We start from the raw sequence: 21,188 nt of genomic DNA on the forward strand, positions 1-21,188 counted from the left end.
AACCATTTGTCACGTGAAGTTGCTAAGACTACAATCAACTAGTTCGCATCCTTAGCTCAAGCACTTGTTCCAGCCATCGTCATTCATATCCACTTCCATGTCTCTCTTCCCTCAGCCGTCTTCATTTTGACTTCTTCAAACGTCCCAGCATCGACCAACTAACTAATGGCTATTCCTATTTCACTCTCTCAAGCCTCTTTGGCAGCCATCATACTAGGCTCCGTCTACGGGAATTATGTCGCTCTATCACCGCCCAACCCCAGTCACCATGTTGCACCTTCAACCGGAGACTCGGTTCGTGGCTTGCTTTTGACCAAGAAACACTCGACCAAGGTGGCACTAGCTCCTTGGGGGTTATTAGCGCTGCAGTCTGCTGCTCTGACCTTGCGCTACCCGGACATACCAGCCTCTGTCGTCCGGCACGGTGCAGAGAACGGGCTCAACAAGAACCTCATAACATGGTCTCCTGCAACTGTGATACCCTTGGCCCTGACCTTCGGCGCCGGAATCCCTCTCCGTTTGATACCCTATGCATCGCTGGGTAAGAACTTTACCTTTGCTCTTAAAAGGCCCGACAGGTTGAAAACGACGGGTATATATCAATATGTCCAGCACCCGAGTTATACCGGTCTTCTTATTCTCATGTTTTCCAACGCAGCCCTTCTCGGTAGAATGGATGGGCCCCTCAGCTGTTGGATTCCTCCACAATATTACAATGCCTTGTATTGGACTCTGGGCTTCCTCGCACCATGTGCATCACTTGTCCTGTGTGGCATATGGAAAAGAGTATGTGAAGAGGAGAACATGTTAAAGGGAGCTTTTGGCAAGGAATGGGAGAATTGGCATGCGAAGACGGCTCGTTTTATACCTTATATCTTCTAGTTCCTGTGTCAAGACATAGGCGTTGCAGGGAATAGAAGACGCCTTCAAAGGTAGTACATAATATCCTGTCTTTTAACAAAGGTCATATCCAATAATGTTGTTATTTTTGACGGCTTATTTAGTTAGTATACAATAGCCGCGAAGAAATGCTTCAAAACTCCCTGTAAATATATGTCGGGACAAACTTAATGTCGATAATACAGTCAACCTGTAAGCAAATACCAAAAGTTAAAACCCATTTCCAACAATTACACATATACCAAAAACTAAGATAGATTCAACCCTCCCAACTTCTTGACCATTTCTCGCCTACGCGCAGTCTCTGTGGAAATCTCTCGCTTTCGCTTTGCCACCTTATTCTTATTATTATTATTATTCAAGTCCCATCGTTCCTTCTCACTCGTCTTGACAACGGCATTAAACAAGAATTCTGAGCCAACATCGTCTTGTATAGCTCTCATACCTGGATTCTTGGGCAGACGATGTATCTTCTTACACATACGCAAGGCCCTTAAATAGATCCGGCGTGCCTGACTTGTACCAGGGACAAAGGAAGTGCTTGGGGCTATCTCGTCTGATAGGAGCTCCGTGAAGTCATCTAAGCCCATGCCTTCGGTCGTTGAATCGTCTTTGAGTTGTAAGTCACGAAAGCATTCAGCTAAATTGGCAGTTTTGGAGTCGCTGCCGCTTGTGCAGAACAGGCTTGGCTGGGTGTTTTGGCCTTCTGAATCGTTGCCCTCAATATTTTCCACCGAGTGAGTGTTGACTTCAAAGGCCATATCGATGTCAGGATTGAAGGTCTCAGCTGAAGGGGCGTCAACTGTTAGGGACATCTTAGTATTGAAATCGAGAGGGTCAATTTGATAGTCACTATAATCATTGTTAGATATGATCCCTTTTTGATGAACGAGGCTGTGTACATACTTGGGCTCTCTCCTGGAACTCTGATAATGTTCCTCGACGGTATCAAGACACATGTTGTCTGACACAAGGGAGTTTGTGTCATCCATATTGTAGTGAGGACTCATTTTGTTTGTTTCTTCGACAGGTGAATGGAAATCGGTTTCATGAATCTTTCGTTTAGTGTTGGTGTTAGATATTACCCGTTGGTTAGGCCGTTCAGTGATTTGATTGAATTGTTTGGGTGTAAGAGATGAGCCGGGGACTAACAGTGGGAAAGATGCCTTCTTATACCTTCGCATTGATGTTGCCTACAACTCTAAACAATTTAAACTTGGTTTATTCACGTAGCAATACCCTTAGGTTTGGACTTTCTGCGCTGATTAAATAAAATAAAGTGTGGTTTACACACAAAAGCTCCAGTGAATTGCAGAGTCTATTTACATGTCCTGTTGGCATAGCCCTATTTGACATTTTTTCTTCCTAGGAACAAAGTGAGATTCTAGACAGTTGCCATATTGGAAGTTAATCCGTCAAAATATTTCAACCAGGAAAAACCTTGACATGTCGAAAATACAGACTAGCTTAGCAGCACCGAGTAACACAACTATGAGCTGACTCACATCTCACATTAGAGTTTGTTATTAAGCTACATACCTATTTGCTTTGTGACCCTCTCAGAACTTTCAAGATCGATGTCGCAAACTCAGCATTCTTAGTAAAGAGATCAAGATCATGCTCGGGATATCCAGACTGAACAGCGATGACAGTATTTAACCCAGGGACAATGTAAATGGCCTGTCCATACATCCCAATAGCGGCGAAAGTACCGTCATCTCCCATCTTGTACTCGTCCGGATCGCCTCTACCAGTCGTCCACCAACCGCTCTCATAGCCAAAGTTGGACACAAAGTTGTCCTGATGGAGAGCCCTGGCTCCAACACTGTACTTGGCATCGGATATGTCCTGGAACCACCCTGATGGTACGTTTGGTCCTTTTCCTTGTTCTCTGATCCCATCAAGAATAAAACACCCAAACCGCGCCATGTCTGTCAGGGTGGCCGATAGGCCACCGTGACCATCAACGTGACCTGCGGCTGTGGTGCGTATATAGCCATCGTACTGCATTCCAGCTGGTTCCCATATGGTTCGAGATATATACTCGTCGAGAGGTTCTTTTGTAGCACGAGATATAGCTGTTGACAACACGTAGTAGTTTGGGTTGTAGTAGTGAAACTCTTCCCATGGCTCGGCCACCTTCTTTGCGGTTTTGAGCCAGTTGATAACAGCATCGGGATCAGTCTGGGGATAGAGCTCGGTTGCGTACATTGGGTTTGGTACGTCAGCTGGTCTTTCGTCCTCGGATTGTTCAACAACTCCCGATGACATGCTGGATAGTGCGAGAAGTGGGACGTCGGCCCATGCAGTTCCCTTGAGCTCCTCGACATGACGAGATACAGGATCGTTGACTGATAGCTTTCCCTCTTGCTGAGCAATAGCCAATGCTGTAGACACTACAGATTTGGTGACAGACTGCACATCGTTCCTTGAAGCTTTGGAGTTTCCATGCCGATACTCTTCGAGGCGTATAGCACCATTTTGAACAACGACGCAACCAGTCAATCCATATCGACGCATGAATTGATCAAAGTTGATTCCAGAACTTTCTTTGAGTGCAGATGGGATATTGAGCGAGTCATCTCGTTCAAAGCGTCTCAGATGGGAACCATGCCTGATTTGGGTTGTTCGTTTTTGGAAAGTTTCTTCTCTAAGACGATAGAGAAGAGGAGTATAAGCCGGGTCAGCAGGAGGGATTGAGGAGAGGTCGAAACCTCCAATCTGGTCACTGAAATGTGGCAAGTCTCCCATCTTGGAGGTATTCTTCAACAAGTTCTAATGGATAAATCTGGTGATGATTAAAAAATATCCTCGAGACTTAGTATCGGAGGTGAGAGCCGAAGATTGATAATACATACTTTCGGCCTCCAATCAAGTTCTGTTCTAGCATCCGATGGTGTCCACCCAAAGTACACCCGGTCATCATCTTCCGAACTCTTCAAATCAACAATCAGTCATTCAAGAGTGCACGCAAATGCTTTTCAGTATTGGTTAATTAGACACAGAGATATCGAGGTGACAGACAAAGTTTGTATGAGTATAGACGTGGACTAATAAATCATACATTTTGGAAGCATAATAGCTAAGAAGAGGTCATTGAAGACTATCACAATGTCTCTATTTCTTATATATCCTGCATACAGATTCCAAGAAACGAAATCCATCTGGAGGGAACTCATGTTGCGGGTTATCATGGTTACATGTTGACCCCACGCTTCAAATACTATGACCAAAAAGGCGCAGATGAACAGACGATTTTTTTCATAATTTGATATCGGCACCAGATGTAGCCCCCGCGCTTGGTTAGTAGGTAGTAGGTAGAAAGATATACCGGTGTGGTACTACGAAACTCGGAGTAAGCAAAAGACATTGTGTTTAACTTTCCTTCCAACATCAACATTATTCATTCCCAAAATCAAGAACTCGCCATGTTAGAAGTTCACTGTTCTGGAACGCCATACGAGGTAAATTATCTGTGATTTAAAATCTCGAGACGCAGGACTAATAATCTTGAATAGATTGGTCATCAACATGGTGCCGCAGCTAAAGACAAAGTAAATGGATCTCTCTCATTTTACGGATGGCTTTTCCAAGAAACATGTTCTATGAATTGGGAGGCTGTTCGTCAAGAGGCTAAGAAATACATCGAGCCTCTCCAAAACATATCTCCGCGTCACGCTGAGGAACTACAAGGGCTAGCTGATGGTGCTGGTGTTGACCTCTTGGATATCGTCGCACTAAATGTCAGGACTGAAATCACGTTCAGTCTCTACACGGAGGACCCTACTACTCCCATCCAAAATGATGGTTGCACAAGTGCCGCATATCGTCAACCCAACGGCCAAGTACTTCTGGCCCAGAACTGGGACTGGCAACCTAAACAGGCACCAAATCTTCTCATCTGCCATATTTCTCAGCCTGGGACGGACATACCCAACATCTCGATGGTTACCGAGGCGGGTGTCATAGGCAAAATTGGTATCAATTCTGCGGGAGTCGGCACAACATTGAACGCCATTCGAGCTCGCGGCGTTGATAATATCAAACTTCCAATCCATCTTGCTCTCAGGATTGCTCTGGAGTCCAAATCAGCACGAGAAGCTGCAAATACGTTGTACAAAATGGGGACAGCTGGAAGTGGACATATTCTCGTGTCTGATTCAAGCGAAGCTATAGGACTGGAGTGTACCAGTAGAGGAATCAAAGAGATCAACTTGGACAGTAACGGGATTCTGGTGCACACTAATCATTTACTTCTCGAACATCCCGGAGTCGATGAGCCAGGCTGGTTACCAGATTCCAAGGTGCGCTTTGCACGCATGTCTGAGCTTATTCAAAACAAGATCGCTTCAGAAAATATTGACCATAGCGCCCTTTTTGAGCTGTTCAAAGATGAACAAGGATACCCGGCGTCGATCAATCGCGATGTGACTGCGCACAGAGATGGGACCACGACTTTGTTTAACATCAATATGGACTTGTCAAAAGCAAAGGCCGTGGTAAGTATGGGAAGGCCAACGAGCTGGACTGAGAGACTAGAGTTGTCACCTTAGCAAGTCGTAGTCTTGGCTTTAGTAGACACAATTGAACTGTCTTACAATCTGGACGTCTAAATTCCTCCTCTCCCTAGATGACTTCGAGATACAGGGTAAGTCTCAGGACATTGTATCACGGATTGTTATTATTCCGGCCCACGAGATCTGGCCTCATCATGTATCCCTTACACTAAGAAATCATGATGAAAGTTGTCATCGCACGTCACTCGACCCTTACAAGTTTTTTAACGTAAAATCCGCCATCATGGTAACTCCCACATCCCCACCAAACTCAATCGCAATCGCTAAACTTTGAACTAGAACATCGCATACAATTCTGCCTTGCGGCAAAGCAAGTCTCTGGCTGCCGAACTCCAAAATCTCAATACCAAACCCCAAGCATCTCCTTCCGAGATCGGCAACGTGTCCGCCTCAATCGCCTCCTTTACAAAAACTCTCGACGAATACCAAAGCCTCGCTCGCCAGGAGATTGTCCCCAAGAAGCAGGAAGAGGCTTTTGCGCGGGTCAAGAGGTTTCGCGAGAACCTCTCCGATTACCGAGGCCAGATCGATTCCCTCAAGAAAGCCCGCGACGATGCCCAGCATCAGGCGAACCGCACAGAGCTTCTAGGGAGAAGACCGTATAATGCTACACCGGAAAATCCTTATGCGAACGCCACGACGACCAATACGCACTCTACTTTCCAACCTCGACACCCAACTCAGTCCAACGGACCGTTGACAACGGGCTCGCCAGATGAGATGCGCGAAGCACATGCATTTAGGGAACAGAACTTCTTTTCGAACACAAATCAAGCCCTCGACGATTACATTGCACGTGGACAGGCTGTGCTGGGTGATCTTGGCCAGCAGCGAGAGATGCTCAAGAGTACACAGAAGCGACTTTACAGTGTTGCCAATACATTGGGTGTCAGTGGCGATACAATCCGTATGGTGGAGCGACGGGCGAAAGAGGATAAATGGATCTTTGCCGCGGGCGTGGTGATATTCTTTCTGTTCTGCTGGCTGGTGCTTCATTTCTTGCGATAGACTAAAACCCCTGAATTGGAGTGGATGTTTGGGAGGTAAAAATGGTTACAGACATGTATGCACGTTGGGGAGAAGAAATCAGCGCGGCGCTCAGGAGTTGCCTTTTGTTTTTGTGTCTTGAGTTTGTTCTTTTCGACATGTATCATACCGTACTTCTCAAGCGGGCTCATAAATACAAGGTACAATATGATCCATTACGCTTTAGAGTCGGATCACTCGTCATCACCGTCGCCTTCTTTAAGTGCTACCGTGAAAAGCACATCCTTGTCTGTCGTCACCGTCACAACCTGCGAATCGGGCAAAATGTGATTGCTAGTGCTCAGCTTGCCGCCAATCTCGGTATGCCAGTCCTCGACGTCCCACTCGAATCCCTTTGTTGTAATGTTGGCGGCTTCCTTGAGAGGGATAATACCAATGTGCTTGCCAAAGGCGTCTTCCTCGCCATCCTCGCGGACCTGGATGTGATGCGTGCCGGCTTTAAGCAAAAAGGTCAGGCTCGAGCCCGAGAGGAGGAAGACACGGCCGCTCGCATATTCGGGATCGGTTTGGAAGAGGTACAGGTGGTGGAGCTGGGAAAGACCCTGGTCGACACGGCCGCCAATACCTCCGAGAGCGACAATGTCAATTCCGGCGTGTTCTTTGCGGATCCAGTTGACGGCTTTGGAGAAATCGGTCGATTCTTGATCGGCGTCGCGGATGATTTGCGCAGGGGAGGGTTGCGACGAGTAGAAGTCGCGGACCGTTGGGGTCAGGGAATCGAGGTCGCCGATGATTAGCTGAAGGTTAGACTGTTTGACTGGTTAGCAAAGCCATTGCGACAATTTAACTTTTCGTCTCACAACGGTGATACTTACGTATTTTCCATGGAAGGACGATAGCTTGTGCAGTCTGTTTGCTCCTCCATCTGCAGCGACTCTCACAGAAGCTGCGGTGACCCTTTTTTTAGTAACCAAGTAGAAGCGATACGTTTAGGCGAGCTACATACAGTTCTTCCAGAGCTTGCGCAGATTGACGCCATTCTTCAAAGGCTGGTTAAGAATAAGAAGAGCAAAGTCCTGGCCGATGTTGTAGTCTTGCAGCAACTTTGCTGGTCGCCATTCAAAGGTCTTGGAGGCCATGGTATCGTGTGGTGGTGATGGTAGCTTGCGACGTTTGAAGGCTGAAGAACGATGATGATGTTAAGATTGGAAAAGACACCAATGCACTGTTGAGTCAGATTTGATTTCTTCCTCGCAAGAAGAATACCTAGCTCGGTTCCCTAGCTGGACTACTTCCCCTCGTTTCCTGTGCGACAGCTTCTGCTTTGTCTTGCGCTGTCTCGCTTTGCCTGAACCAACTTCGTCTAGTGAACAAGCTTTGGCCCTATGTATCAGCCACCAACAGTTCAAAAGCTAAAAAAGCCAAGCGCTGAGTTTTTCACGTTCAAAGCTTCAATAAGGCTTCTGACAGGGTTCAGAGGCGTCTCATGATCGATCAGGAATGAATTGCGCACTATCTCAACATCAAACACCTTATGGATCGATGGTGGGGGGAACGTCATGGTCCGATAAAGGGTCACTTATCGATAACAAAGAAATGCGGCGGCGGGTAAATGACGGTTACATTATTTTTTTCACTCAAATCCTGGATGGAGCCAATTCCCGGTAGCTCGGAGGTTCAAGGGCCCAGCATCATAATACGTAGACGTCAAATGTTCCCGATGCTCCACTGCTGACCAATTCTTTCTTGTTATCTCTTGCTTTTTGCGCTTTCGAATTGATGATTCCCTTTGTTTCTTCATTCCGTTAGACTCACAACACGATGTATCGAAACACCATGCGATCGGCCTCGAGGCCTGTAATTGCCAGCTTGCGATCAAGCACTATCCGCGCCGCCCCTCGACGATTCGCTTCCACAGCTCCTGCCGACAAGCCCCGATCTTTCAAGGGTTCTTTGGTGCGATTGGCACTGGCATTCGGTGCCGTATACTACTACAACACAAGCCCAATCTTTGCTGATGAGGCTATTTGTATGTGTGCTTGAATAGCTCGGGAGAAACAGGAAGCATGCGACTAACACCTTGTAGCAAAAACGGTTCCTGCTCCCGCTGCCTTTTCCGATGATGACCTCCCTACTGTCGACTCTATTGTAGAGGAGAAGCGCAAGCAGATCAAAGCTAAAAGTGAGGAGGCTGCTGCTGCTTCTCCAAAGACACCCGAGTCTCAACAATCTAACCCCCAAGCTGCCGCCGCTGATGGATCGCCCGCTGCTTTAGAAGAGGAGGCTGGCCAGCAGGGTGCTTTCAACCCTGAGACTGGAGAGATCAACTGGGACTGCCCTTGCTTGGGTGGTATGGCCGATGGACCTTGTGGAGAGGAGTTCAAGACTGCTTTCAGTTGCTTCGTTTTCTCTGAACAGGAACCCAAGGGCATGGACTGCATTGATAAGTTCCAGTACGTCATAACGAATGATACTGTGACTCGTTACTTGCTAACTTGATAACAGGGGAATGCAAGAATGTTTCAAGAAGTACCCCGATATTTACGGTGCCGAACTCGCAGATGACGAGGATGGCGCTCCTACTCCCGACTTTGGCGACGAGCAACCCTCCGGTGCCCCAACGACTGCCGAGTTCAAGTCCGACGGCGAACCTGCTCGTGAATTTGGCGAGAAGGCCGCCGCCGACACTACAAAGTCCGATGATTCGCAAGAGCCTGCCGAGTCTAAGCCTGCCGAGTCTAAGCCTGCCGAGTCTAAGCCTGCCGAGTCTAAGCCTGCCGAGTCTAAGACACCTACCAAGACTACCTCTATTTCAACCAAGTCAGACACTGAGGCCGCTTCTTCCGGATCAAGAATGGTCCAGGATGTCGCTACTCCTATAGAAGAGCCCGTGAACGACAAGTACTGGCAGGATAAGCACAAGACCGAGGTTCCCAAGAAGGAGGTCATTGCGCCAATCACACAGGCTCACGATGCTACTGCTGCCAATGACGAAATCAAGATTATTGAGAGGCAGGAGGCTGCTAAGAAGAAGGCTGAGAAGAAGCAATAACGGGTGTAAAGTAAAATATTGGCGCAGTTCAGTGGAAAATGTACTTTTTGTAAATTATTTGGGGATCTTCGCACGAGCAAAGGTGCTCGTATCTGTCTGTACCAACGCTGTATGATTGAGAAGGAACAGAAGCCACGAAATTAATAGACACGATCACATCTCAATATTGTCTATCACTTTGCACTTTCTGGCATCACATGTCGAGAGTGAGAGGGGTTGTTGAACTTGGTATCGTGCCTGAGCATGTATTGAGATGGGTTAATAACCTGGTATCAGCCAGAGTGAAACTATAAACAAAGTAAAGTAATGCAGTGTAGTGCATCAAAACGCAAAAGAAAAAAAGGAAACTGCCATCTCAACCATCCTTCAAGAAATCCCGCAGCGTAATCTCTTCGTAGTCAGAGTTGATGTTCGTTTTGGGATCTGAGCTCTGGAGTTGATCTGCACAAGGGCTTTCGCAACCTGTGCTCTTTTGTTGACTTTCACACCTTTCATCATCTTTCTAAGAAGAACCACCCTTCTTGCCCTTGTACAGGTATCGTCCAACAGCACCCTGAGCAGCGGCGGCACTGGCGAGGATGCCGACACCGTAAGAGACGGCCTTCCAGTCGAGTCTGCCCCTCTCGTACAGGCCCCAGCCCTTGTAGCCGAGGAAGGCACCGAGGCTGACGACGGTGGCCAGGTTAGCGACAGTCAGACCGGTGGCCTCGCCATCGGTCAGCTTGGAGAACTGCTGGATCAGCCAGTTGTCTGTCTCCTTGACCTTTGAGGCGGCTGAGTCACGCTTTCGCTTCTCTTGCTTGGCCTCCTCCTCTCGCTCGACGCGGGCTGCTTGAGTCTCGGTCTGGATCTCCTGCTCGAGGAAGTCGGCGGGGACGGTGTGCACGCTAGGCATATCAACGTCGACCAGAGAGGCGGTGGAAGCAGACTCGTCAGTTATGATTTGAGGAGGTTGAGGGGCAGCAGCCTTTTTGGAGGGGTTAGCCAGGACAATTGTAAGACTTTAGTAGCAGTTTACTTACATCCTCGGGGCTCTGCTTGGGGCCCTTGGCAGCAATATCGGCGTAAGACACTGTGATGGAAAAGTCAGTGGTCTGATCTGATATTGGGCACAAATACGTTCTAGTGACGTGACGTGTATACTTACTGATGATGGAGGCGGGGTAATGTGATGAGGGGTGAAATTGATTGAGTTACTGTGGATGAATGGATCCTAAGGGGTTATTGAGGAACGGGAAATATTCGAATGAGGGGTTTTGAAAGCCAAGAGTATGTATCGTGATCGAGGAGGGAGAGAAAAGATGGAGGAGAAGAAAGATGGGATGGGGATTTCATGTGACGCAGATCATCGACAACGCACCTTTTTGAAGCTTTCCGCAATTCGCCGATGACGTATGCGGCTCGAGATCCACTAACAAGCTTTCCTCGTCCAATCCAGGGATAATAAAGCAGGATTTTGCTTGGTTCGGAAGAAGTTGGAGCCAGGAACAAGATTATGGGGGGACCAATCAGGGAGCTCAATCATGTTGCTGGATGCTGATCCAGGTTTCAATGGATGATCACTTTAATTGATTACTCTTACCATCCCTTCCAAGGAATCCATGTATCCCTCACGATACCCTCCTCATCAACCACATAATACACGTGAAATGCAGCAGCCGCAATACAAGAATGATTACACCAAATCTCAACTCTCTGACCAACCTTGAAATCCTCATCTACCTTTCGACCCTCGCTCGTACCCACGATTCCATGCTCCTGCGATAACCGCACCAGACCCCACGCTGGGCTGCCCACCACTCGGCCGAATCCGCTGAAGGCGCTTGCCTCACGCGACAGCGCAACTACACCTGCGTTGACCAGTGCTTCGTTGCGCTCCGGGTAAACGCTGCAAACCTCTGCTGCCACCGACACGGCCTGTTGCGACTCGGCCACGAGACCTGTTGATACTTGCTGGAGATCATTGCAGGGGAAGTTGCCTGCGTGGAGCTCCAGGGTGACATTCTCTGGCATCGACGCCTTGAGGCTTTCCACTACGTGTGCTGTAGGCGTACTGCCAACAGAAATGATAAGGCGACGGTCCGAAGGAAGAAGCTTGGCTGCGGAAAGTACGCTTGAAACTTCAATGTTGAGGGTTTCTTCGGCTTCCTTTCGTGAACGGCCTCCGTATGAGTGTCCGGCGTGACAGTAAAATCCGTAGATATTGACGGCAGAGGACTTTTCAGCGCGCTCTACCAAGCGATGCAGAGCATCACTGTTGGCTTCAACGCCGGCTCGGTGCGAGCCAACGTCCAGTTTGATAAAGATATCCCATGGTTGCTTGCTTGAAGATGACTCTTCGAGAAATGTGACCTGTTGCTCATTGTCGACCATAAGCTGGACACGCAGCGATTTGCGTAACTCGATCAACCTGGGTAAAACTCCTGGGTAGATTGGTATTCCATAAAGACACTACATTATGTTAACACTTCGGCCTGTAACTCTGCGGACCAAATACTACCTCTTCCACAAGACCTTCTTCCACCAGGGGTAAGGCACCCTTTATCTCAGGGATGGTTGATGCAATCATGCCCTTGTATTTCCCCCCTGCAATCATCAATCTTGTCACCTCGAGCGTCTATAAGATTGTAAGCTGGTTTTATTCGCCCATCATTAAAATGGGACGTACCTTGAGCGTCTTGACATGAGGTCTAAAGCCAATGCCAAGCCTTTCCACATCTTGATGTAAAGTGTCGATGTTCTTCTCGAGCACCGGCAAATTAACCACCAGAGCCGGTGTAGGAATCTCTGAGATAGACTTTCCGATAAAAGACTTGTGATTCTCGAGTGAGTAGTCCATGTTGGAATGTCTCGTTTATATCTCGTTCTGGAGTTGTTCTGTCTGAAAGTGCTCAACGTGGGGTGAGATTTAAGAAGAACGCGGGTACTTGTCGGGTGTAACTGAGAGCTATAAGTTACTGTCTGGTAAAAGAGTTATCCGGAATGTTTGAGTTATTTAAATGAATTGTTCAATCCTTTGTAGTTGACTATGGATCAGAAGTGGGTTATAAGTGTCCATGAGGCAATTGGTAGTTATCCGCGGCGAATAGATGTAGCGCCGATCATTTTCCGCGGACAACTTGAGACAGCAATAATAGAGTTGGTTTAATTCCAAAACAACACTATGAGAATCGGATTGTGAGATCATGGTTTCTACAGGTACAAAAAGTAAGTCCTATCATATTAGCAGGTAATCTCTCGTCGTCGATGCGCGAATAGCAACTGGTCATCAAAGGCTTCGAGGCTCTCTTGTTGCCATCTCCGACATGTCGGCCCTTGGTCATGTTTGCGTTGTTCGAGTCATTCCTCGATTAAAATTTGAAGTTATGAAGCATCTCTAACAAAGTTTGAGCTGATGACTGCAAACGCAAACCTTGAGGATTACTGTTTGTTACCTGCACGACCTTGAGAGTTAATTATCCCAGGACTATTCAAATTGATACAAGATTAATTGAAGGTTCTTTTTCTCGAACTCATATAAATATCGCTGTCCCTGTGACAGTTCCATCATGTTGATAACATCCTTGTTCTCTTTTCACTGACCTGTTATACCACATTTCACACATTCACAATGACGCCCTCTATCAAGACACGCATTCTAATACTATCTGATACCCACGCACAAATGTTTCCGCCCGGTATGGAGCCTCTACAGCGAGCAGACGTGGCAATTCACTGCGGCGATCTAACAAACGACTCAAAACTGAAAGACTACCGAGAGGCAATCCAACTACTAGAGAACATCAACGCTCCGTTAAAGATTGCTATCGCAGGAAACCATGAGTTTTCCCTTGATGATACGGCGTACAAGCAAAAGATCGAAGAAACATGCAGGATACAGCAAGAAGATATCAGCAAGGACATCATGGCCGAGTTTGGCGAGTTCGGGGAAGCGAAAAAGCTACTTCTGCAGGCGAGAGACAAGGGCATTGTTTTCTTGGAAGAGGGCACTTACAAGCTTCAACTTCCCAATGGTGCTACTCTGAAGCTTTACGTCAGTCCGTATACACCTGCTCACAACTGCGGTGGCTGGGGCTTCCAGTACGACGGCATTCACGATTTCGACATCAAACAGGGGACCGACATTGCTATAACACACGGCCCACCTCACGGAATCATGGATATGACTTCAAAAAAGGAACGTATCGGATGCCCGCAGCTATTCGGCGCAGTTGCGAGAGCCCAGCCACGGATCCATTGCTTCGGGCACGTTCACGAGAGTTGGGGTGCAAAGCTGGTGTCGTGGAGATCTAAATTGTCAGAGATTCCGGATCATTTTAATGACATCGACAACGACAAGTCATTTGTGATTGAAAATTTGGCACGGTTGCGTGGTTCCAAGTTTGAGTCTCGGGAGGATAAAAAGGAGAGGGAAGAGAGGATAGATCTTTACAGGTCGCAACGATGTTGCCATTACAGTCACGATGACAGACCAATTAAACCTGGGGAGACTATGTTTATCAATGCTGCACTTATGGGAACTGGACTAATTATCCAGATCCCGTGGATGGTAGACATTGATCTGGACCAATATCAAGGGGTAGAGAATAAGGAGGACATGCCGGATTACATGTCTGGGGTCGATTCTCGAGCTCAAGGCAAAGGCAAACGAAGACGAAATGGTGGATCTTGTCCTGATCTTACAACCGAGAGAGACATGAAAAGGAGGAGGATATCCTGGTAAATAGCATATTGTTCCAGCAACACCTGAGTCATCCCGCAGTCGGCGCCGAATACAAGGTACGGAGCAACCAACTGAGTCAACCAGGCTCTTACACCGGACATAATACAAGTCAATCTCCATTGAGAAATAGTTCCAGTGACCAATCCAGAGACATGTATTGATACGTAGTCCCTGTAAGCATGCTACATGACACTCACTTACAAGCAGTCTGCCGACTCGGCACCGAAACGATGTGGACAAACCCACTTATCATATCATCACCCAAGCAAAAGGTCTGCATGTTTAACAATTCAGCTTCTCTGATGGGTTTATTTAATTTGTCTTTCATCTCATCGATTTTCTGTTCTTCGCCGATCAAAATGCCATCAAACATCCATTTCACCATTATCCTAAAACTACTAGGAAGATGAGCGCCACCACTGCAGATCATAAAGATGATATCGAGAGTGTGCATACACTACCGCCCTGCCAAGACAATGAAACGCAACAAACCGATACAGATACAGAAGTTGATACTCCCTACTCGAGCTTCACACTATGGCAAAAACGTCTGATCGTTTTGGCTGCTGCTACAACAGCTTTGTTGTCACCCATGACTGCTCAGATTTACTTCCCTGCTCTGCCAGCAATAGCCAAGGATCTGGGCGTCACTACTTCACAGATCAATCTCACGGTCACGACTTACATGATATTCCAAGGCATCACGCCCATGTTTATTGGATCACTTGCCGACAGCGGCGGGAGAAGGCCTGCGTATGTGGTTTGCTTCACGATTTACATCGCTGCCAACATTGGTCTTGCCCTTGCACCTAGTTATGGTGCGTTGCTTGGTCTTCGATGTTTGCAATCTGCTGGCTCTGCTAGCACCGTTGCGCTTTGCTTCGCCGTGGTGGCCGACGTTGTCACTTCTGCTGAGAGAGGGCAGTATATTGGTATAACAGCTGTTCCCAGTGTTCTTGGTCCTTCTTTGGGTCCAGTCATTGGTGGTCTGCTTGCTGAGTATCTAGGCTGGCGATCCATATTCTGGTTCCTCACCATATTTTCCAGTGTTGGTCTCTTCCTCATCATCGTCTTTTATCCTGAGACTTGCCGTCATGTCGTCGGTGATGGTTCCATCGTTCCACCTTTGATATACCGTTCCGGCCTGCAAATTCTGAAGCAGCGACGCAGGCGAGCTGGGTCGGATAAAGCAGGTCTAAGTCGACAAGTCTCTACGGCATCAACACCTAAGAAGTTCAAGTTCAAGCCACCCAATGTTCTTGAATCAGTCCTCATGCTCTTTGAGAAAGAGACAGGTCTTCTTCTCGGATTCAGCAGCATATGCTTTGCAGGCTTCTACTGCATAGCTGCCGCCATGCCTTCCCTGTTTGCAGAAATTTACGGCTTCAATGAAGTTCAAAATGGACTTATGTTTCTTCCTCTTGCCGCTGGGTCAATCATCGCAGCATTCATCGTGGGCTCTTTTACAAACCGGAACTACAAGCGCCATTGCGATAAGCTTGGTATTCCTTACGAGAGAAACAAGCAGCAAGATCTTTCTGCTTTCCCTATTGAGCGCGCACGTCTGGAGATTGGATTTCCTCTTCTTATGCTCGCAGCAGCCACAGTAATCAGCTGGGGCTGGGCTGTTAACGCAAAGACGAACGTCGCTGTGCCATGTGTTATTAATGGACTGATGGGCGTGGGCATCGTCGGATTCAATAACACGGTTAATTCGCTGCTGATCGATATTCATCCGGGAAAAGCAGGGACTGCGAGTGCGGCGAATAACTTGACACGATGTCTCGTGGGAGCTGGAGCCAGTGCTGCCATTATACCCATGATTGATGCTATGGGTGTGGGATGGGCTTTTACACTTATTGGGGGTTTGTATATCCTTGGATGTCCCATATTGATCGCTCTGATGATTTGGGGAACGAAATGGAGAAAAGAGTTGAGAGTTGAACGAGAGAGAAAAAACAAGGCAAAGCAAGTTATTTAACAGATTCAGAGCAAGGCTTGAGATTAAAGAATTATAAAAGTAACGATTATATACACTAGATTGTAATTGACAAATATATCCATATAAATGCAAACCAATTCAAGCAATTTGCATTTTGTTTGTGTTGAAATGATCTGACTTGAATTGGTTTGAGTGAATATGAATGTGAATGTGAATGTGGGGATGTCAACTTTTTTCGTCCAAGCAACTAGATACTAGATAATAACTTCACTCCTTCACCTGTCACTTCATACAAGTACATGTCATCCGATGTGATGCTTCACAAGTCATGACCATGGATTTCTCTCTTTTTTATACCTGGATGATGACTCTAGGTAGTCTTTTAGTCAGCTTCTTCGCCAAAATTGTTTGCTCTTTCTTGGTGTTGGTGGCTTCAATCGCCATCTACAGACTATACTTCCATCCTTTATCACATGTTCCTGGACCAAGACTCGCTGCCATCTCAAGTTTCTGGCACGCTTATAATGCCCGAAATGGGCGGATGGCGTATCTGGGAAAGACTCTGCACCGGAAATATGGTCCTGTTGTGCGCGTTGGACCGAATGAAGTTTGGTTTAATACAAAGGAAGCTTTCCATGCTATTTACAGTACGTGATCAACCACGAACATCAAGATATAAACTAACATAATTTCAAGGCAGTGGAAGTGGCTATGAAAAGTCGGATTTTTACTGTATGATCAACTGTTTCAGACAAAAGTCCGAGTATGCTAACTCGTGTAGTGGCAACCGCTCTCAACAAACCTCACATCAATTGGCACCTCAATCCCGAATTCCCAGACACTCTCGATCTTTTATCAGAGAGAGATATAAGACGCTACCGTCTCCAACGTCGCCTCATTGGTCCAGTGTATCAAACTTCTAGTCTCATACAACACGAAGCTGCTGTCGACGAGGTTCTCACGCGCACCATTGCCAAACTAAAGAGCTTGAATGGTGCCCAGGTCGAACTCAACGAATGGATGCACATCATCGCTGTCGAATGTCTCAGCGCAATCGTTCTCTCATGGTCACCCAGCATGCTAAAGAATGGTACTGATAACGGCTCTGGTACTCATGCCTACCATGGATGGAGGCGAAAGAGTGTCTTTGGACTATTTCCTCTAGCTGCCAAACTCGAGTTCTTGTCAAAGTCAACCGGACGATTCTTTAGTACCATTTGGGGCGTCAACTTCCAGCCCCCGAAAGATTTTCGACCTTTCTTTCCTGTACGCTCGTCCCTACTCGCAATCCCTGTCACAATACTGATGATTTACAGGACGTTGGCAAGAGAGCGTCGCGGCGCATCAATGCAGCCACGAAATCCAAACATCACAAAGATGATCGTCAAGATCTTCTAAAGGATCTCATCCAACTACACAAATCCAAGCCTGAGTTTACGGTGAATTATCTTCGGAAAATGGTAATCACCAACTTTGGCGCTGGCCACGAGACAATGGCCTCGACTCTAACGTCCATAATCGCCATGCTTGGCTCAAATGGGGGTATACAAGAACAGGTATCCCGTGAAATCCTCGAAACGAACAACCCGATTGATTACTCTAGTGCAACACGTTTACCAGAGACTCAATCTCTTATCAAAGAAGCCAAGCGCCTATATCCCGTCATCAGCATGTCCCTGCCCCGCAAAGTACCTGCAGGTGGTCTTCATCTTCACAACTACTATTTCCCACCCGACACAACAGTTGGCTGCAACCCAGTAGCACTGCATCGGAATCCAGATATCTTTGGCTCTGATTGTGATGAGTTCAAACCAGACCGCTGGTTGACCACAGACCCTGATGTAGCACGCAACATGGAGCGTGTAAGTCTGAGCTGGGGCGGTGGCGCGAGAACATGCCCTGGACGGCACTTGGCAGAGCTTGTAGTCTTCAAGGTCATTCCTGCTCTTGTCAAAGAGTTTGAAATTGAGGCCGTTGTGCCGCCTGAAGACGAGAATCGTTCATATTTCTTGTCCATGTTGACGGGTGTCAAAGTCAGGTTTATCGAAAGAGTGACAGCCGATTGATGAGCTATCAAAGCCATCTTTCTCCTAATTATAGCTTACGAAGCTTTCCTACTTCCGACTCGGGGTTACCAACTCTCTTCTGCTGTTCATCAGTGAAGTTTCGTCATCTTGGCTTCATCGCCTGGTCGCTCGCAGATGCGCCCTTCAGACGACACGGCAAACATTATTAATCAATGACTATAAGAACCCAGAAAAGAATCACATCATCATTCTCAGACTCATCAATCGCAAAATACCAATCATGATCGAGCTAATTGCCACAGATAACGCCCTCATTAATGGAAGCCGTGTCGCCCACGGTGTCTATGGCAAAGGCAAACCTGTCGTTCTTCTTCACGGCACACCATCTTCATCCCTCATCTGGCGCGACATCGTCCCTAAGCTTGTCGACGCCGGTTATAAAGTCCACCTTTTTGATCTTCTCGGCTTCGGTGTGTCTGAGCGTCCTTGGAACCCAGCTGTCGACACTTCCATGACAGGTCAGGTTTCTGTCCTAGAGGGCCTTTTGGAACTATGGGGGTTAGAGAAGACACATATTGTTGCTCATGACATTGGAGGTGGTATTGCGCAGCGTTTCTCTGTCTTTTCACCCGAAAGAGTCTTGTCTCTCACACTCATCGATGTCGTGAGCTTCGACAGCTATCCCTCTAAACGGACGAAGGAACAAATGCAAAACGGCCTCGAATCTCTTATCAAGACGGATAGCGACAAACATAGAGACCACTTTAAGGAGTGGTTACTATCCGCAGTCAAAAACTCGACAAAGTTCGAGCATTCAAGTCTCGACACTTATCTCAACTACATATCCGGTCCCATCGGACAACCCAGTCTATTCGAGCATCAAGTTCGACACTATGATCCTAGACATACAATGGAAGTGGCACCCCGTCTTGGAGAGCTGGCTAAGCTACCTGTGCAATTGATATGGGGTGCAGATGATGCTTGGCAAGTGGTGGATTGGGCTCATAAACTACACGATGCAATTCCTACATCGCAGCTTACTATTTTGGATGATGCTGGTCACTTTTCAACGGAGGACCAGCCTGAGAAAATTTCTGAGCTTCTTGTTGGCTTCCTAGGAAAGCATTGATCTCGGTAGCCAATAACTTATAAAATCCCATCTAACCACTTTAACTGCTATGCCTTATAATATAGACCTAGAACCGTGCGAGTGCGTCATTTCGTGCTTCCTTGGCTCGCTGATGCCATCTCGTCCCAGGTCCTAGAAACTCAAATACATGAGGTACACCAGGCCAGAGATGGAACTCAACTTCGACATTATCTTCCATTAGTCTCTTCACAAACTCCAGGTCCTCATCTCGGAACAAGTCAAGCGTGCCGACATCAACGTATGTCGAAGGGAGTCCCTTGTAGCTTTTCGCTCTCGCCGGTGCCGCATAAGGTGAAACGTCTGCTTCCTCCTTGCCAGCTTTGTCCTGTCCTACGTATGCTTTCCAGGCGAGTTGGTTGTGGTGGAGTGTCCATGTGGTGAACTTGAGAAACTCTGTGTCTGCTGGATAACATGTTCGATCATCCAACTCAGGATTCACAGCCATCAGCTTTGCTACTGGGGGGTTGAGCTCTCTGTCTCTGGCCATGAGCACAACCCCCACGGCTATACCACCGCCTGCACTTTCTCCCTGTACGCAGATGCGCTTAGGATCGATGTTGAGATCTGCTGCATGCTCCGAGAGGTATTTGAGTGCTGCGAAGCTGTCCTCCGCCGCCGCTGGAAAAGGATGTTCTGGCGCAAGACGATAGTCAACAACAAACACTGGCCTACTTGTTTGAAGTGCCGTTTCTGCGTTGAGCCCACCACAGATCTCCACAGTGCCTGATACAAAACCACCTCCATGGATTGCTAGAATTGCGGGTTGAGGTACTTTGGCATTTAGGATATCTGGTTTAACATAACGGCGCAAAAGGATCTGCGCGCCATCGTAGCTTTTGACGCTGTAGTCCGTCTGCTCGATGATATCTGAAGGTGGTGGTTCAGGAAATACTTTGGCAAATAAGGCGTGATTGTTACGACGAATATCGAGAGCTGTTTCTGGAGGGATGGAGGGGCGGCCGGACTTGATGAGGGCCAAAGCCTCGGCGAATTCAAAATCGTATTGAAGGCTGTTTACTGACATGGTGTGAATGTGTAGTTATATGTGCTGTTTATGTTTAGCAGTATGAGGGAGACTTGTAGTCTTGATACGAAAGCCAAACCCCAGCAAGACTAAACTCGGGGAATCAAGCTATTTGAGGGGTTGATGCCTCGGAATGTATTGTCAAGACCAAACAGCGTTGTCTTGGTCAGAATTGTTTCCATGGTCTATGCACAGTTGTATTATGGAGTCTGCGTGTAATGTTCATGGTGAGGATCTCGTGCTCGATTGGACCGCTCGTATGGGCCATCGTTTAGACAGTTCGTTTGGATCTGTAACCTGGGAATTTCATACTATCATTATGGTTGACATGATATCCGAAAGGGAAAATTACCCAAGATGGATTAGACAGATCTAGATATGGCATTGGTACGAGTATTAAAAGGTAGGTAGTTGGATATATCGACTCCCGGGTAACCAACCCAACCAAAGAGTTGTCAGAATAGTAAGTAGTTAACGATTTATCCATCACCCCAACAGAGCTAAAAGCATAAGGGACGAAATTAGTAGGGCAGCTTATGCTACTTAGGTCAGACCTCTTAGGCTGTTTATTTTTGTATCCTAAGACTTGGGCGGCCAACTTTTCTGCTACCCAGTAGCCTACCTACTTACCCAAGTAAGCAGCTTATTTCGTGTCAGAAGTCTAGACCTGGACGGACCTTAGGTTATCAAGAAAGTAATGGACACATTTGGAACCGTGAGATTATCACGATATACATCACGTGACTCTTATCGGTGAATGGCAAGCTCCGAGTCGCCGGTGTTGCCCCCCTGTCCCCATTAGTTAT

At 47.2% G+C, this 21,188-nt stretch overlaps 13 protein-coding genes across 13 annotated transcripts; 7 read left to right on the forward strand and 6 right to left on the reverse strand.

The window, feature by feature from the left end:
- Positions 1-165: 165 nt before the first annotated feature.
- FPOAC1_002563 (uncharacterized protein) lies at positions 166-1,180 on the forward strand (the record flags this gene model as incomplete). The annotated part of the gene is made up of 3 exons (XM_044847139.1): positions 166-786; positions 1,086-1,092; positions 1,158-1,180. 3 exons carry the CDS (start codon positions 166-168, stop codon positions 1,178-1,180), a joined length of 651 nt encoding a protein of 216 aa, XP_044713055.1.
- Positions 1,181-1,278: 98 nt separating this feature from the next.
- FPOAC1_002564 (uncharacterized protein) lies at positions 1,279-1,910 on the reverse strand (the record flags this gene model as incomplete). The annotated part of the gene is made up of 3 exons (XM_044847140.1): positions 1,279-1,286; positions 1,346-1,752; positions 1,807-1,910. 3 exons carry the CDS (start codon positions 1,908-1,910, stop codon positions 1,279-1,281), a joined length of 519 nt encoding a protein of 172 aa, XP_044713056.1.
- Positions 1,911-2,439: 529 nt separating this feature from the next.
- FPOAC1_002565 (uncharacterized protein) lies at positions 2,440-3,651 on the reverse strand (the record flags this gene model as incomplete). The annotated part of the gene is made up of 1 exon (XM_044847141.1): positions 2,440-3,651. The coding sequence occupies one exon, from the start codon at positions 3,649-3,651 to the stop codon at positions 2,440-2,442; it is 1,212 nt and encodes a 403-aa protein (XP_044713057.1).
- A 677-nt stretch (positions 3,652-4,328) lies between these two features.
- Positions 4,329-6,485, forward strand: FPOAC1_002566 (uncharacterized protein; the record flags this gene model as incomplete). Its single annotated transcript, XM_044847142.1, has 3 exons — positions 4,329-4,364; positions 4,419-5,399; positions 5,757-6,485. 3 exons carry the CDS (start codon positions 4,329-4,331, stop codon positions 6,483-6,485), a joined length of 1,746 nt encoding a protein of 581 aa, XP_044713058.1.
- A 212-nt stretch (positions 6,486-6,697) lies between these two features.
- On the reverse strand, positions 6,698-7,603 carry FPOAC1_002567 (uncharacterized protein; the record flags this gene model as incomplete). Its single annotated transcript, XM_044847143.1, has 3 exons — positions 6,698-7,273; positions 7,340-7,410; positions 7,471-7,603. 3 exons carry the CDS (start codon positions 7,601-7,603, stop codon positions 6,698-6,700), a joined length of 780 nt encoding a protein of 259 aa, XP_044713059.1.
- A 697-nt stretch (positions 7,604-8,300) lies between these two features.
- Positions 8,301-9,516, forward strand: MIA40 (Oxidoreductase; the record flags this gene model as incomplete). Its single annotated transcript, XM_044847144.1, has 3 exons — positions 8,301-8,493; positions 8,551-8,917; positions 8,970-9,516. The coding sequence occupies 3 exons, from the start codon at positions 8,301-8,303 to the stop codon at positions 9,514-9,516; spliced, it is 1,107 nt and encodes a 368-aa protein (XP_044713060.1).
- A 502-nt stretch (positions 9,517-10,018) lies between these two features.
- FPOAC1_002569 (uncharacterized protein) lies at positions 10,019-11,041 on the reverse strand (the record flags this gene model as incomplete). The annotated part of the gene is made up of 3 exons (XM_044847145.1): positions 10,019-10,483; positions 10,539-10,588; positions 10,933-11,041. The coding sequence occupies 3 exons, from the start codon at positions 11,039-11,041 to the stop codon at positions 10,019-10,021; spliced, it is 624 nt and encodes a 207-aa protein (XP_044713061.1).
- Positions 11,042-11,094: 53 nt separating this feature from the next.
- FPOAC1_002570 (uncharacterized protein) lies at positions 11,095-12,355 on the reverse strand (the record flags this gene model as incomplete). The annotated part of the gene is made up of 3 exons (XM_044847146.1): positions 11,095-11,967; positions 12,017-12,133; positions 12,185-12,355. 3 exons carry the CDS (start codon positions 12,353-12,355, stop codon positions 11,095-11,097), a joined length of 1,161 nt encoding a protein of 386 aa, XP_044713062.1.
- A 771-nt stretch (positions 12,356-13,126) lies between these two features.
- On the forward strand, positions 13,127-14,239 carry FPOAC1_002571 (uncharacterized protein; the record flags this gene model as incomplete). Its single annotated transcript, XM_044847147.1, has 1 exon — positions 13,127-14,239. The coding sequence occupies one exon, from the start codon at positions 13,127-13,129 to the stop codon at positions 14,237-14,239; it is 1,113 nt and encodes a 370-aa protein (XP_044713063.1).
- A 406-nt stretch (positions 14,240-14,645) lies between these two features.
- FPOAC1_002572 (uncharacterized protein) lies at positions 14,646-16,220 on the forward strand (the record flags this gene model as incomplete). Its single annotated transcript, XM_044847148.1, has 1 exon — positions 14,646-16,220. The coding sequence occupies one exon, from the start codon at positions 14,646-14,648 to the stop codon at positions 16,218-16,220; it is 1,575 nt and encodes a 524-aa protein (XP_044713064.1).
- A 502-nt stretch (positions 16,221-16,722) lies between these two features.
- FPOAC1_002573 (uncharacterized protein) lies at positions 16,723-18,247 on the forward strand (the record flags this gene model as incomplete). Its single annotated transcript, XM_044847149.1, has 4 exons — positions 16,723-16,828; positions 16,878-16,913; positions 16,963-17,447; positions 17,498-18,247. The coding sequence occupies 4 exons, from the start codon at positions 16,723-16,725 to the stop codon at positions 18,245-18,247; spliced, it is 1,377 nt and encodes a 458-aa protein (XP_044713065.1).
- Positions 18,248-18,488: 241 nt separating this feature from the next.
- FPOAC1_002574 (uncharacterized protein) lies at positions 18,489-19,337 on the forward strand (the record flags this gene model as incomplete). Its single annotated transcript, XM_044847150.1, has 1 exon — positions 18,489-19,337. One exon carries the CDS (start codon positions 18,489-18,491, stop codon positions 19,335-19,337), a length of 849 nt encoding a protein of 282 aa, XP_044713066.1.
- A 67-nt stretch (positions 19,338-19,404) lies between these two features.
- On the reverse strand, positions 19,405-20,382 carry FPOAC1_002575 (uncharacterized protein; the record flags this gene model as incomplete). Its single annotated transcript, XM_044847151.1, has 1 exon — positions 19,405-20,382. One exon carries the CDS (start codon positions 20,380-20,382, stop codon positions 19,405-19,407), a length of 978 nt encoding a protein of 325 aa, XP_044713067.1.
- Between the last annotated feature and the right edge of the window lie 806 nt (positions 20,383-21,188).

The sequence above is a fragment of the Fusarium poae genome, chromosome 1, assembly GCF_019609905.1.
Source record: "Fusarium poae strain DAOMC 252244 chromosome 1, whole genome shotgun sequence".
NCBI lineage: Eukaryota > Fungi > Ascomycota > Sordariomycetes > Hypocreales > Nectriaceae > Fusarium > Fusarium poae.